Raw genomic sequence first — 14,075 nt, 5'->3', positions numbered from 1 at the left:
CCTTGAAAAGAGTAAATGCCCGGCTGTCTTCAGCCTCCTGGGTCCTCTCATTATTCCACAGGTGTTTGCTGGGCAGCTGGCGGATGCTGCTGGCAAGTGGTGCCATGAGTCAGATACATGCTGTTTGGATTTTGTTACTTTAATTATGGAGAATTTCAAAAGTAGACGGAATAGTCTAATCACCTTCTAAGCACCCTTACCCAGACTCAACAATTATTGACTCACGCTAGTATTGTTTCACTGATACTCCTACACTCCCCACACTCCGCTTTGTTTCAACAGTTTCATTAAAGTCTAATTAAAAAAAAATTTTATTGTTTTTTTACAGGGAGAAAGGGAGAAGGATAGAGAGTTAGAAACATCGATCAGCTGCCTCCTGCACACCCCCTATTGAGGATCGATCAGTTGCCTCCTGCACACCCCCTATTGGGGATGTGCCCGCAACCAAGGTTCATGCCCTTGACCGGAATCGAACCTGGGACCCTTCAGTCCGCAGGCTGATGCTCTATCCACTGAGCCAAACCAGTTAGGGCTAAAGTCTAATTTTTATACCATAAACTTCATTCATTCGAAGCTCACAAGTCAGTGATTTTTAGTAACTTACAGAGTTGTGCCACCAACAACACCACAGTCCAGTTTTAGCACAGTTCCATCCCTCCCAGAGATCCCTCGTGTGGCTTTATAGCTGGCTCTGCTCCCTCCCAGCTCCAGCCGACCCCTACTTGCTTTCTGTGTCTGTGGATTTGCCAGTTCTGGACATTCCGTTTCTATCTGACTTCTTCCACTTAACATGCTTCTGAGGTTCACCCAGGATGTAACATGTACCTTGTTCCTTTTTATTGTTGACTAGTATTCCATGGCATGGATATACCAGTTAAAAAAAAATTATTGGAGAAAGAGGGAGAGAAATACCAGTTGCGTGCCGTACATGCCCCGACTGGGGATCAAACCTGCAACTTGAGTATGTGCACTGCCTGGTGCATAGGACGATGCTCTAACCAACTGAGCCACACCAGCCAGGCTGATATACCACTTTTGTTAATCCCACTTTACTGTGAGGCCAACTCCAGACATCATATCACTTCATCTGCAAATATTTCAAAATGACTCTTTAAAAGACGAGGTCTTAAAAAGTATAACCAAAACCCTGTAAGGCCATCAGGTACCCAATCAATGTTTACATTTCCAAATGTTGCATTATACCATAAAATATATTTTTATGGCTGTATTTTTTACAGTTTGTTTGTTGGGATCAGGGTCCATATTGTGATTGATTGATGCGTCTCCAAGTTTTCTCTAACCTATAGGACCTTCTCTATCTCTCTTTCCTTGCCTGGGTATTCATCTGTTTAAGAGGGGATCTCTACTTTGTCATATGGCCCGTTACAGAGGCAGACAGCATCAACAATGGCAGGAGACTTAAGAGGTCAAGTGCAAGTCCTCAGACAGATGGGGAAGCAGAGGCCAGTGACGGGAGAGACCTGCCCACAGACCCTTGTCCACCCTGGCTGCCTCAGACATCCAGACCCCTCTGCCTCCTCAATCTCAGGTCCTCAGGCCAGGCCCTGGGGACATGCCTCTCCTACTCCAGCTTCTATCCTCCTCTGGGTAGGTGTGTAGACAGGCAGGTGTCTGGTCCCTCCAGATGGGAGTGGTGGGCCTGGCTCTGGCCCAGCTCCTGAGGACTACCTGAGGCCCAGCAGTGAGCTTGGAGGAACTCAGCAGGTGATGGGGAAGCCTCCTGGCCCAAGGTGGCCACCTGAGGTAGCCAGCCCTGCAGCCTCGTCCCCCTGCGCTGCCCTCCTTCATACTGCCCTCCTTCTCACGTGTCTGTGTTTCTTTTCTCCTCCATGCTATGGCAGTGGTGCCCCGTGCTGATGAGACAATACTTGGTGCAGCCCCAGGCAGTCCTTTTCCAGGTAATTTCCTAGGGACCCAAATGACATCCAGCATACACTTTCCTGAGGCACGCGCCTCCTTGAGTCCCTTCTAGGATTCTGTAAGCTTTAACGTTGCTTAGTTTCCAAGGTTCTATCCTTCTTTTTCTCCTTCGGATCCTCACAGTCACCCTGGCAAGCAGGCAGCAAGGGGTTAGACTTAAATCTCTCTTTTTTTTTTAAATGAGGAAATTGAGGCTCAGAGAGCTCACCTGGCTTGCATAAGGTCACACAGGTGACAAAGAGGTATAGCTGAGGCAAGAACCCCCTGGTATCACTCCTAGTTTACTGTTCTTTCTACCATGGGGTCAAAGGACTTAAAGGCTACAGATAAAATGAGCTAAGGAAGTCTATTCTCCCCTTGTACCTCAGTTTTTGTTGGTTGGGAAAGATGACCCTGAGTATCCTTCTAGCTCAGACATCTGGAACGCGGTGTCTGTGAGAAGGGTGTGCCTACCTGGTGGTCTTGACCTTGAGGTCTCACAGGAGTCTGTGGCCGTAGGCAGAGAAGTTTTATCCCAATTGGTTACACTGGAATAAACAGTATATTAATTGCGGCCTCAGTTTATTTCTCTTCCTGGGTCATAGTCCAGGACAGCAACAGGGGGCCCTGATGGGAAGGGAGCAGAAGCCCAAAATGACATCCTAAGAAAGAACTCCAAAAGCTCAGAGAAGCAGGGATGTGGAACATAGCTATTGCCTGTGACTGTCAATGGGGGTGTGTGTGTGTGGGGGGAGGGAGCTTTTTTCACAAGTGCATGGGTGCACCAACACACACATGTGTGCCCATGTGCATTCCAGGGTTTTCTGCACCCCACTGTTCAGCCCTTAACTTCCTGTAATCAGGAAAAAAAGGCACCAATAATGCCTTCTCTCTTCTCTTTCTCCTAATCTTTCTTTCTTTCTTTTCTGTTATTCTTTTTAGCTCTCCCACCCTCCACTTTCACAAAGGACTTGAGGTGTCTTGCAAAATAAACAATTACAGGTATCTAAGTTAAGGCTGAAAAAAAGTTAAGAAATTTTGTAGTGGAAAGGGGAAGATCATTGCACCAGGTGCCAGCAATGATGTAATTGAGCACTGAATCTGAGCTTCCCGGCAGCCAAGGCAAAGAGGGATTATGTAGTGGTTTCCAATGTTCCTGTTTTTCAACCAGAGACAAGTTAACCATTCATCAGGAGGAAAAAAGTTTTTTTCTGGTAATGAACTGTAGGAGGGATTGATATGGAATTTGAATATTCTAATGAGCATATGGGGTGGGGGCTAAAAAAAGAAAAAAAGAAGCGTTTGGTATGGCTGTTTCCTTTCATTGCCTCTGACCAATGTTGAATGCCTGATATGCAGTGAAGGTACTTGGCCTGGGCTTTAATGCTATACAAGGGACGTTGTTTTCCGGTCACCTGACTTGAGGAGACGTAGAGGCAGAAGGTTTGTGTATCCCTTGGAGCTGCTGTGGAATCACTCCCTAGTTAATTTTTTTACTGTTGTGGCTAATGTCATGCTAAGGGGCCGCACATTCATTCATTCAACAAGCACTTAGCCGGCTCTAGGGATGTTTCATGTTCCTCAAGGCACCCTAGAGGAAGATAGACAAACATTACCTATGGTGGGATAATGGAGATCTGGGCAAAACACAGTCAAGTCTGGAAGCACAGACAAGGGAGGTATGATTTCTTTGTGGGAGTGTGGGGCCCAGGAATGGCTTCGTGGAGGAAGTGGCATTTGAGCTGGGTCTTGTGGACAGTGTAGGAGTTCCGTGTCTGAGTGAGATGGGCCCTCCAGGCAGGGGTAGGACTGTGCCGGGGGCAGCTGGGGAGCAGTCTGTGTAGCGAAGTTTCAGGGAGCCCAGGAGACTGGGGAGAATGCAGTTGCCTTTAAAAGTCACAGGCAGCTCAGCGGGACAGACGCTGATGAGGACTTAGGGAATAATCACAGGCCCAAACGAAATGACAGCGTCCCCTGACTCCTGCAGGAGCCGAGGAAGAGCTGTGGGGTCCCACCAAAGAAGCGAGGCTGGGCTCTGGGCAGCCCTGCGAGGCGATAGTAGTGGGAGCCACGGACAGAAGAGGGCAGCGAGGGCTCCTGAGCCCCAAGTCCCGGCTCTCAGGGAAGCCCACCTTCCCTTCCGACAGCCGATGGGATTGTCGGACCTTCCGCCTCCTGTGTAACACAGACGGAAGACTTTGTATCTTGAAAAGATGATCCAAACTCAACTGTTGAAGTGACTGGAAAAACTTGGATAGTGAGATTGTTGACGAAAACAAAATTATTAAATAGCAAAAAGGCTCTTCCATGTGGACATTAAAGAAATGAAAAGGCAGGATGTCTCTAATGGCCACTCTCTTGTAATCTTCTCAAACCCGGGATGGCTCTGCTTTTTTGGGGGGAAATAGCAGCTTTCTCTTGCGGACCCAGATGTTCAGCCTGGAGTCAGGAAGGGGAAAAGTCGGCAGTGGGGTGGGGAGGGTGCAGGGTTGCTGACTGTTGGCTGCGATGCTGCCTGGCCCTCCAAAGACACCGTCGAGGAAAAGACCCTTTTCAGAGGCATTTTGATTTCCCGTCTTTGCACACAGCAATGAACTGAAAGAGCTGCTTCCGGCGAGCTTTACTTCCAAGATTCACCTTAGCAAACGAGGAAGCTCACGCCAAGACCAAGTCCCATCGTGTGTATGCAGGGAAAGTCTGCACAGCGACCTTTCTCCAACAGCTCCCTGCTGCATGGAATGAAGACTATGCTGGGTGTGACCTATAGCAAGAACTGTATTTTCACCTCCACCTGGTACATACATATCCACTTTGGTGTGAGACAAAGATTCACAAACAGAATCTATGGGTGAGACCCTTGGATATTTCCGGGTCCAGTCCATTCCGATTTCATGGGTTAAGCTGTTGGTATTAGCAAGGTGATTCCATATCTGTTAAAGGGTCAGGGCCTACTGTAGTGTGGAAATAATTAGGGCGATTGTCAGGACCTTAGAGTCAGGTGGACCTGCATTTGAATCCTGTCTCTGACACCTGGAAGCTGTGTGACTTTAGGCAAGCCACTTTCCCTCTGTAACAGAAGTCTCAGTTTCTTCATTTGTAAAATGGGTATGACATAGAAACTACTGCATGGAGTGATTGCAAGGATTAAATGGGACGACACAGGTCAAGATCCTGTAAGTAGTTGATAAATGTGAGCTTTTTACACGGTTATGAAGATTATGCCCTGGCACCACTTGTCGGGGTCAACAGAGCTCCCGCCTCTTGGGGAATGGTAGTCAGGAAGGACTTCCTGGCAGAGGAGGCATTGGAGTAGGGCAGCGAGATGATCGGGAGCCACTACTGTCCTCACAGTGACTGAGAACACTGTGTGAGCATCCCAGGGCCACATGTTTGTTTTTTTCATGAAGGACAGACTTGGTCCAAAGATTTTTGGCTGGACCTAGAGCTGACCACATTAGATGCTTTTGCCTTCCACATGTAGGTCTCTAATCCGCCTGGAATTGATTTTTGTGTCTGGTGTAAAGTAAAGATCCAATTTCGTTCCCCCTCCTTGTTTCTGAATGGATAGCGGCTACCCCGCACTGTTCACTAGACAGAGCATCCTTCCGCTGATGTGTGCCTCACCTCTCTCATATATCAGGGTTCCACATATGCACGGATCAGTTTCTGGACTCGCCTCTGTTTCATTGGTCTATTTAGCTGTCCCTGTGCCAATCCCCCACGGTCTTAATGATTCCTGATGTCGGGGATTCCTGATGTCGGGGGGCGTGTGATTCCTGATGTCGGGGGGCGTGTCCCTATCTTGTCCTTCTCCTTGAGAAGCACCCGGGCTGGCTTCAGGCCTCTGCTCCTCTCTGCGTGTCAGAATCAGCCTGTGCGGGAGATGACCCACGGACCCTGGGAGCACGGGACGAGCTGTCCTCAACGAGACTCCCCCTCAGGTGCTGTGCCTGCAGCACCTCCGGCACTCACAGCTGCCATCCTCCCTGCTTGGCCTGGGAGCTGCCCAGGAAGCACTTTCTAACTTATTTGCAGAGAAAAGCGCCAGGAATGTGACCGAGTCCGAGTCCCCGCTGCCGAGAGGCTCCTCCGTTCCCCTCCCTGTGGCTCAGTCTCGTTATCCTATCAGGGTCCTTTCCGAAGACTGCTTGCTGCCCTGCCCCTGTCTGCCAAGGACATAATTCTGGACAAACAGGGATGTGTCTTCCACTGACAATGCCAGGGTCGTGGGGGGAACTCCCCACACCAGGGCTTGGCATGCACAGCTAGATTCTTTGGCTTAGGTGTTTGCAAATATTTGCTTTACCTGAGAACAGGCTGGGGGTTGGGTGGAAGAGACCTGCCACTCATGCTTATAATTCAGTCCGCTCTTGAATGGGAAGACCCAGGTGGCATCCTTGCCGCCGCCTCTGGAGACCATTCTGACGGCGGCTTGGATGCCAAGGAAATGACTCATGGCCAGCTTGCCTTTCGTGACATGGCTTAAAGGCAGGAGCGTGACTCGTGGGCCAGATGCACATGGTTGGCCCGGACTTGGAAAATCAGATGCATGCACATCGCAGGTTTCAGCACACAGGTGTTGACAAGGCTCCCAGAATTCCCAAACACTCGCCAACTGTCAGCTGGTGTGATGTATTGAACTGGGGATGAGAGGTTATGGTGAACCATCCCCTGCCCTGGGACTCTGCCCTGTTGTCCTTGGGCAGAGCCCTCCTCCCCTTGGGCCTCGGTTTCCTCGTGTGAAATGAGGGCTTGGATGGGATGATGCCCCAAATTTGTTAACCTTTTTCCTGCGACTCTACATCTCAGAGCACAGAATCAGAAACCGCTCCTTCCAGCCTCTTGGCAACTTATTTCTGCCTTGTTTTTGGTGCTGATATCTCCCTCTCCACATCGATGATGGTTGTCTCTGGCGGCGGGGGCTGGGCGAGGGAAGCCTGCAGGCCACAGAGGAGCTGGGTTTGAATTCTTATGAAGCTGCACGGAGTCCTGCCCACTTCTTCATCTGGGCAGGATTGCTGATTCTGGATACGGTCTTGTTCTGTTGAGCCGAATTCGCCCTCTCAACACCCGGGCGTTCGTGAGTCCCCTGGAGGCCTTGGCGCTGGCATGGCAGCCCAGCTAGGTGGCTGAGCCCAGGATGTGGCAGTGGCATTTGGCTGGGGTGCTTGGAGTCTCGATGCTGAGTCGTCTCTGTTTTGTTATCTCTTTCAGACCCCTGAGTATTCAGCCATGGCCTCACTGGCTGGAGGGCTGGACGACATGAAGGCCAACCTGACCAGCCCCACCCCTGCCGATATCGGGAGCAGCGTGCCTGGGCCGCAGACCTACCCCATCGTGACAGGTGAGGACATCTGGGGTGTGTGTGGGGGCGGGGGAGAGGAGGTAGGAGGGTAAATGGTGGGGAGAAAGAGAGAGAGAAAGGGAGAGATGGAGAATGCCTGTGTGGTGGGAAGAATGGCTGCTTGGTGCTTCTGGACTTGACTGGGCATTTTTGTTTTAATGAGGTGATGAGGTCCTGGAAAGGGTCAGGCAGGAGACTGCTGGGGCCAGGGCCGTGGCTGTGATGAGACATGGCTGTAGACGGCTCGGATGAAGCCGGAGGAGAGAAAATGCCTCATGGACGGGGCTGGGAGGGGTGGCAGGGAAGCCTCGTGTCACGGGGCCTGGTGATTTCAGGATCCCCTGTGTGTGGGGGGCCGAGTGTTCAAAGGCCTGGGATGTATTCCCCTCGTGCGACGGGCAGCCCTGGTCGGCTCCAGCCTCGGGGATGAGTGGGCCTCCTGGCAGATCGTGGCTGGCATTTCAGAGTTCCAGGCAGAGGTCGAGTCAAGAAGGGCCGGAGGTTTAGGCTGAAGGTGCCTGGTGTATGCAAAGCAGCTGCCTTCCTGGCAGGCCCTGGGCCAGCCTCTGTAGCTGTCAGTGTGAAGATGAAGAGCTTGGGCCCTGGAGGCCCACTGCTGGGTGTGAACTTGTCATTGACTGGCTGTGTAAGTGTTGTGTAAATTATTTAAGAATTATGGGCTGTGTGTGTGTGTTTTAAATCTCTAAAATGGTGACAGTAGCTACCCCATAGGGTTGTAAGGATTAATGCATTAATACATATAAGGTGCTTAGACTTCATCTAGCATACAGCAAGCACCCAATACATGTCGTTATTATTATTTCTCATGGGGGCTGGTCACTGCTTGGGATTCCTGCTCAAAGGGGCTGGATAGGAGGGACCCACACAGACGCCTCTGCAGCACGGGGTCGGACTCAGCTGCCAGTTCTGGGAGGTTGTCCAGCCGGGCAGGCAGGAGGCAGTCTCGGATGCTGTACAGACAGACAGGATGGGGGCTGATGGTGGTGCTTGGGCCAGAGCCTTTGGGTCCAGCTGAGGTAGCAGGGTGCCCCTGTGGGCTGGTAGGCGGGACTCGGTGACTAGTGACAGAGACAGCCAAGAAAAAAAATAAATGATTCAGTTAATGGCGTTGGGACAAGTGGGCCTGTTGGATCCATACCACCCTTTCTATATCAAAATAAATTCCAAGTTGATCAAATTTTAAATGTAAAATAACAAAACCATAATAAAACTAAAGGATAAAAAAGGGAAATATTTTTGTAATCTTAGAGTGGGCAAGGCCTTTTAAAATCTGTTCCAAATACGAGACAAAGAAAAATAATATAAATGACTGTTTAAATAAATGTCTTCTGTATGTTTGGAAAAAGACAAAGAACAAAATTGTAGGGGGAAAAGTAGAACACAGATGAAAAAACACCAATTTCCTTAATATCTAGAGAGATTTTAGATATGAATAAGAGAAAAATCAGTGGAAAAAACAGATAAAGAATATAAATGCAAAGTTCATTGAAAAAAATGTGGATGCCCAATAGCATATCAAAAGACTAAAGGGCCCAGTGCATGAAATCGCGTGAGACCCAGCGTCCCACCACTGCCGTGGGACCCATCAATGCACCTCCTGGTGAGCGGTTGTTTGGTCATTCCAGCCACTGGCTTTTTATAATATAGACTAGAGGCCCGGTGCACGAAATTTGTGCATGGCGGGGGGGCGGGGGTGTCCCTCAGCCCAGCCTGCACACTCTCCAATCTGGGACCCCTCGAGGGATGTCCGACTGCCCATTTAGGCCTAAACTGCTTGCTTGCCTGCCTGCCTGATTGCCCTTAACCGCTTCTGCCTGCCAGCCTGATCACCCCTAACCACTCCCCTGTCAGCCTGATCAATGCCTAACTGCTCCCCTGCCAGCCTGGTTGCCCCCAACTGCCCTCCCCTGCAGGCCTGGTTGCCCCCAACAACCCTCCCCTGCTGGCCTGGTGACCCCTAACTGCCCTCCCCTGCTGGTCCAGTCACCCCTAACTTCCCTCCCTTGCCTCCCTGGTCATCCCTAACTGCCCTCCCCTGCAGGCCTGGTCACCCCCAGCTGCCCTCCCCTGCAGGCCTGGTCGCCCCCAAATGCCCTCCCCTGCAGGCCTGGTTGCCGCCAACTGCCCTCCCCTGCAGGCCTGGTCACCCCCAACTGCCCTCCCCTGCAGGCCTGGTTGCCGCCAACTGCCCTCCCCTGCAGGCGTGATCCCCCACAACTGCCCTCCCCTGCAGTCCTGGTCACCCCAACTGCCCTCCCCTGCAGGTCTGGTTGCCCCCAACTGCCCTCCCTTGCAGGCCCGGTCACTCCCAACTGCCCTCCCCTGCAGGCCTGATCACCCCTAACTGCCCTCCCCTGCAGGCCTGGTCACCCCCAACTGTCCTCCCCTGCAGGCCTGATCACCCCTAACTGCCCTCCCTTTCAGGCCTGGTCCCTCCCAACTGCTCTCCCCTGCTGGCCTGATCGCCCACAACTGCCCTCCCATGCTGGCCATCTTGTGGTGGCCATCTTGTGTCCATATGGGGGCAGCCATCTTTGACCACATGGGGGTGGCCATCTTGTGTGTTGGAGTGATGTTCAATTTGCATATTACCTCTTTATTAGATAGGATATGCACCTGACTCATAATTTTAAAACTGCAGCCCTGGCCAGTGTGATCAGTGGTTAGAGCACTGGCCCAGGCACCGAATGGTCCATGGGTTTCATTTCTGGTCAGGGTCACATACCTGAGTTGCAGGTTTGATCCCTGACCCCAGGGCTTGTGCAGGAGGCAACCAATCCATGTGTCTCTCTTACATCCATGTTTGTCTCTCTCTCTCACTCTCTCTCTCTCCCTCCTCCTCCCTCCCTTTCCCTCCCCCCCTCCCTTCCACACTTTTGAAAAATCAATGGAAAAAATATCCCCGAGTAAGGATTAACAAAAAATAACAATAAAATTGCAAATTAAGACAATCATGAGACATTTTTTTAAAATTTATGAGCTTATCCAAATTTGAAATGTTTCTTGAGGTCTAGTGTTAGAGAGAGTATGAGGAATAGATATTTTCAGACACTGTCATGGAGGGAAATTTGGCAATATCTATCAAAATTTGAAATTCCTACCCTCTTACCTAGAACTTTTATATGTACATTTAGGACTTTATCTCGCAGATTTATTTGCACAGATGCACAGTGATACCTACATCTGTTTATTCATTACACATTTATTTATAATGGCGAACAACACAATGTCTATCAATAGGAGCTGATTAAATAAATGATGACTCTTTCACAGAACAAAATACTATGAAACCATTAAAAAGAACTATGTGGGGTATGGGGTAGAGGGGGTCAATGGGAAAAAAGGGGGGGACATCTCTAATACCTTCAACAATATAGATATATTAAAAATGTCTGGGTCCCTCCTATCTCTCTCTCTCTCTCTCTCTCTTAGAAATATGTTTTTATTGATTTCAGAGAGGAAGGGAGAGGGAGAGAGAGATAGAAACATCAACGATGAGAGAGAATCATCGATTGGCTGCCTCCTGCATGCTCCCCACTGGGGACCAAGCCCACAACCTGGGCAAATGCCCTGACCGGGAATCGAACCATGACCTCCTGGTTCATAGGTTGACACCCAGCCACTGAGCCACGCCGGCCGGGCCCTCCTGTTCCTCTTGCTCCACGCCCAGAATCACCATGAATGCAACAGCCCTGAATGCAGACTTAGGCAGGAGTGTGGACGTAGGGACTCATACTGACTCAGACTGTGAACCTGACTTTGCCCATAGGTGAGCAGCCCTTGGCAAAGCTCCAGGTAAAACAAGGTACACGCTTTGGCCGGCTTACACAGTAGATGCCCTCCTAGAAAATTCAGTATACAGTAAGACCATGGAAATTGCAAGTTCACATTTATATGTAAATGAATTTCAGTTCTGGATTTAAATAATTACAAATAGATTTTCCACCTACATGAATGTTTGGCAAGACATGACAATAGTGTGGAATGAAGAAAAACTATTGTGTGGGAGTCTTCCACTGTGAACCAACAATGCCCCTCAATCATGTAAAAGCCCCCACAAATTTTCAGAACACCTTGTAGGGGACAGTTGCTGACCGCACTGCAAAATGTTAGAATGTCTTGAAGGAATGCCTCCACGAGCTATGAGGGTAGAGTGGACCTCCATGTCACCATAGGGCCTTAATTGAATTCCACCTGTGCTAGTGGATGTGCCGACCCAGTTCTGAACTCTTCAGGGAGAGCTTGAGTCTTCCTGCCCCAGGCCTTACCTTCTCCCAGCCCAGGAATCTAGCTGGGCCATGCCAGCCCAGGGTCTGGGGGAGGCGGTTGGACAGGTGCTACTCCATCCCAGCCCTCACACTCTGAGCTGACTAGGGAGGATCTCATTAGAGAACGAGTCTATTTCTCTCCATCGTTTATATGCCACATTAAATATTAAGTTAAACCAGCCAGGGCTACGGTTCAGAAACTGCTCACCATTTGCAGAGCGGTGACATGGCCAGCCGGTTCCTGCATTGTCAGCAGTTTGGGCCCATCCTGATTGGGACTGATTACCTGCAGGTGTGCCCTGCCTCCCAGGGAGGACGTGAAGGGCCTGGCAATCTTGCCCCCAGCTGTGCCCACCTGATCCTTCGCCTGAGAGAACAAAGGAGAGGGCAGCCCATGTCCTTGCAGGCCCCTCCCCTGAGGACCTACTCCGCATCAGCAGGTTGGAATGGCGGGAAGAGACTGGTCAAAAAGTTTGGGAAACACTGGCCTGGTGGATGCCCCAGGCCCTGGGGTCTGGGACTCCCCCTGGGCACTGCCCTCTCTAAGCAACAGGGACCACACATGGGCAGCAGGTGAACACCCACAAAGACAGACAGAATGACTGCCAGGTCTCTAAGACCACCAGCTCTGATTTGCTGTCTCTCTGAGGTTCGATGTTTGGAGCCTCATGACCCCAAACTTGAAAAGTCCGTCCTCTTCAGCTTTTTTGTCTAAGCAATAGCTGAGGGCTGGAGGAAAGGGCTCGGGACCAGGAGTCAGAGGAATGGGTTTAAGGCTGTTCCCCGCCACCTGAACTGACCTACCCTTCAGCAAATAGGTTGTCCTCTCTGAGTCTCAGTTTTCCTAACCATGAAATGGGCATGGCAATTTCTACCCCTCCGGACTCTTTTGGTCGTTTCGAGGCTGCGCTGAGGTAGTAGGGGAGAGGGTTTAGAGCCGCCAAGGGGGCACCTGAGTGTGTGGGCAGTTATGGGAGAAGGAAATCGGCAGGGGGTCCAGGACCTCGATGTTGGCACCTGCGATCACAGACAGGCAGGATGGGAGGGTCATGTGATCCATTGCTCACCTCACAGGTGGAGAAACCCAGGCCCAGAGAGGGCAGGTGACCTCAAGGGCGCATCAGGGAGTTAGAGCTGGAACTGGGGATAACCCTGCCTGGGCCCTGGCCCTCACAGCCTGCTGCTGTTATGTGGTCGGATGGACCGAGACATTCCCGGTGAAATGTCCAGAAGGCATTTCTTCTAGCATGTCATTGAGAATGTCAGCAGGAAATCCAGGCTGTCTGGTTGGAAACCAGCCTCACCATATTCTAGCTGGCTCACCTTGGGCAACACTAGCCTCCAGGCCCCAGTCCCCCATTTGCAAAATGGGGCCCACAGCCCAACTTCCTCCCAGACTGCCTCCGAAGATGACACGCGTGGTCCATGCTGGGTGTGAGCAGAGCCTGGCACTTGGTAAACCCTTAATAAACGGCAGTCAGTGCTGTGCTCTGAGCTCTTAGACCAGAGTCTGGCCAGGTGCCAGGTGCCCCGAACGGCTGTGTGTTCACCTCTCCCTGGGGACAGTTCCTCGGACCCGTTTTTATGACCCTTTTGGAGGCTCAGTCAGACCCAACGAAATAACTCTTCCCTCAGAGTGAAATCATGATGAATAATAAAACAAAAAGATAAGAAATGCCTTTATGTATCCAGGCAGCCAAAAGGTGCAGGGAAAAATGACAGTAATGCTACAATCAGCATAATACCCCAGACCCATGCTCCGTCAGGCAGCTTTCCTAGGAGCCCCGTGGCGGGGGCTGGGTGTCAGCGCTGTGGTGTGCACTGGGAAGGAAGCAGAGTATCAATAGTTACTGCTCAGTGGACCGTCACTCGGTGCCCGGCTGGGAGTAGATGGTGGCTGTGGTGGACAGTCTCTGCCCTCACTGGCTTCCCTGCTGGGGAGAGCCAGACAGCTCACAGCAAACACAGAAACAGTGGGCAGTGTAATTTTATGGTGGCGCGTGCTCTGAAGAAAACAAATTGGGGAGAAAGTAGAGAGAGACTGGGGTTGAGGGGTGGTGGCGAGTGGGATGGGGCGTTGAAGCAGAACCTCTCTAGAAAGGTGGCATTTGCCAGGCCGGCATGGCTCAGTGGTTGAGCGTCGACCTATGTGCCAGGAGGTCACAGTTCAATTCTCGGTCAGGGCACATGCCCGGATGGTGGGCTCAATCCCCAGTGGGGGGCATGCTGAGGCAGCTGATCAGTGATTCTCTCTCATCATTGATGTTTCTAGCCTTCTCCCTTCCTCCCTGAAATCAATTTAAAAAATGTTTTTAAAGAAAGAAAGGTGGCATTTGATCTATGACCCCACCATGAGAAGCCTCTAAAGATTTGGGGGGGGAGGGGAGGAGGGAGAGAAGCATTTCTGAAAGAAGACACAGCCTCAGAAAATGCCTTTTAAAGGTATGAATGAGTGAGCAAATTCGATGACGAGAGAGTAGGACCATTTCTCAGTTCTCTCTCCACTGCCAGTTGGGTCCAGC

General features: G+C 50.9%; 1 protein-coding gene across 1 annotated transcript in view; it reads left to right on the top strand.

Moving 5' to 3' along the window:
- Positions 1-14,075, top strand: part of PAX5 (paired box 5) — a 152,523-nt gene that overhangs the window by 81,182 nt on the left and 57,266 nt on the right. The window contains exon 7 of the mRNA XM_054727134.1: positions 7,135-7,264. Within this exon, the coding sequence (XP_054583109.1) occupies positions 7,135-7,264 (130 nt within the window). The remainder of the gene's footprint in view (positions 1-7,134; positions 7,265-14,075) is intronic.

This window comes from Eptesicus fuscus, chromosome 15, assembly GCF_027574615.1.
Source record: "Eptesicus fuscus isolate TK198812 chromosome 15, DD_ASM_mEF_20220401, whole genome shotgun sequence".
Classification (NCBI taxonomy): domain Eukaryota; kingdom Metazoa; phylum Chordata; class Mammalia; order Chiroptera; family Vespertilionidae; genus Eptesicus; species Eptesicus fuscus.
The sequence above is the reverse complement of the archived record's forward strand: the minus strand, read 5'-3'. Positions and strand labels throughout refer to the sequence as shown.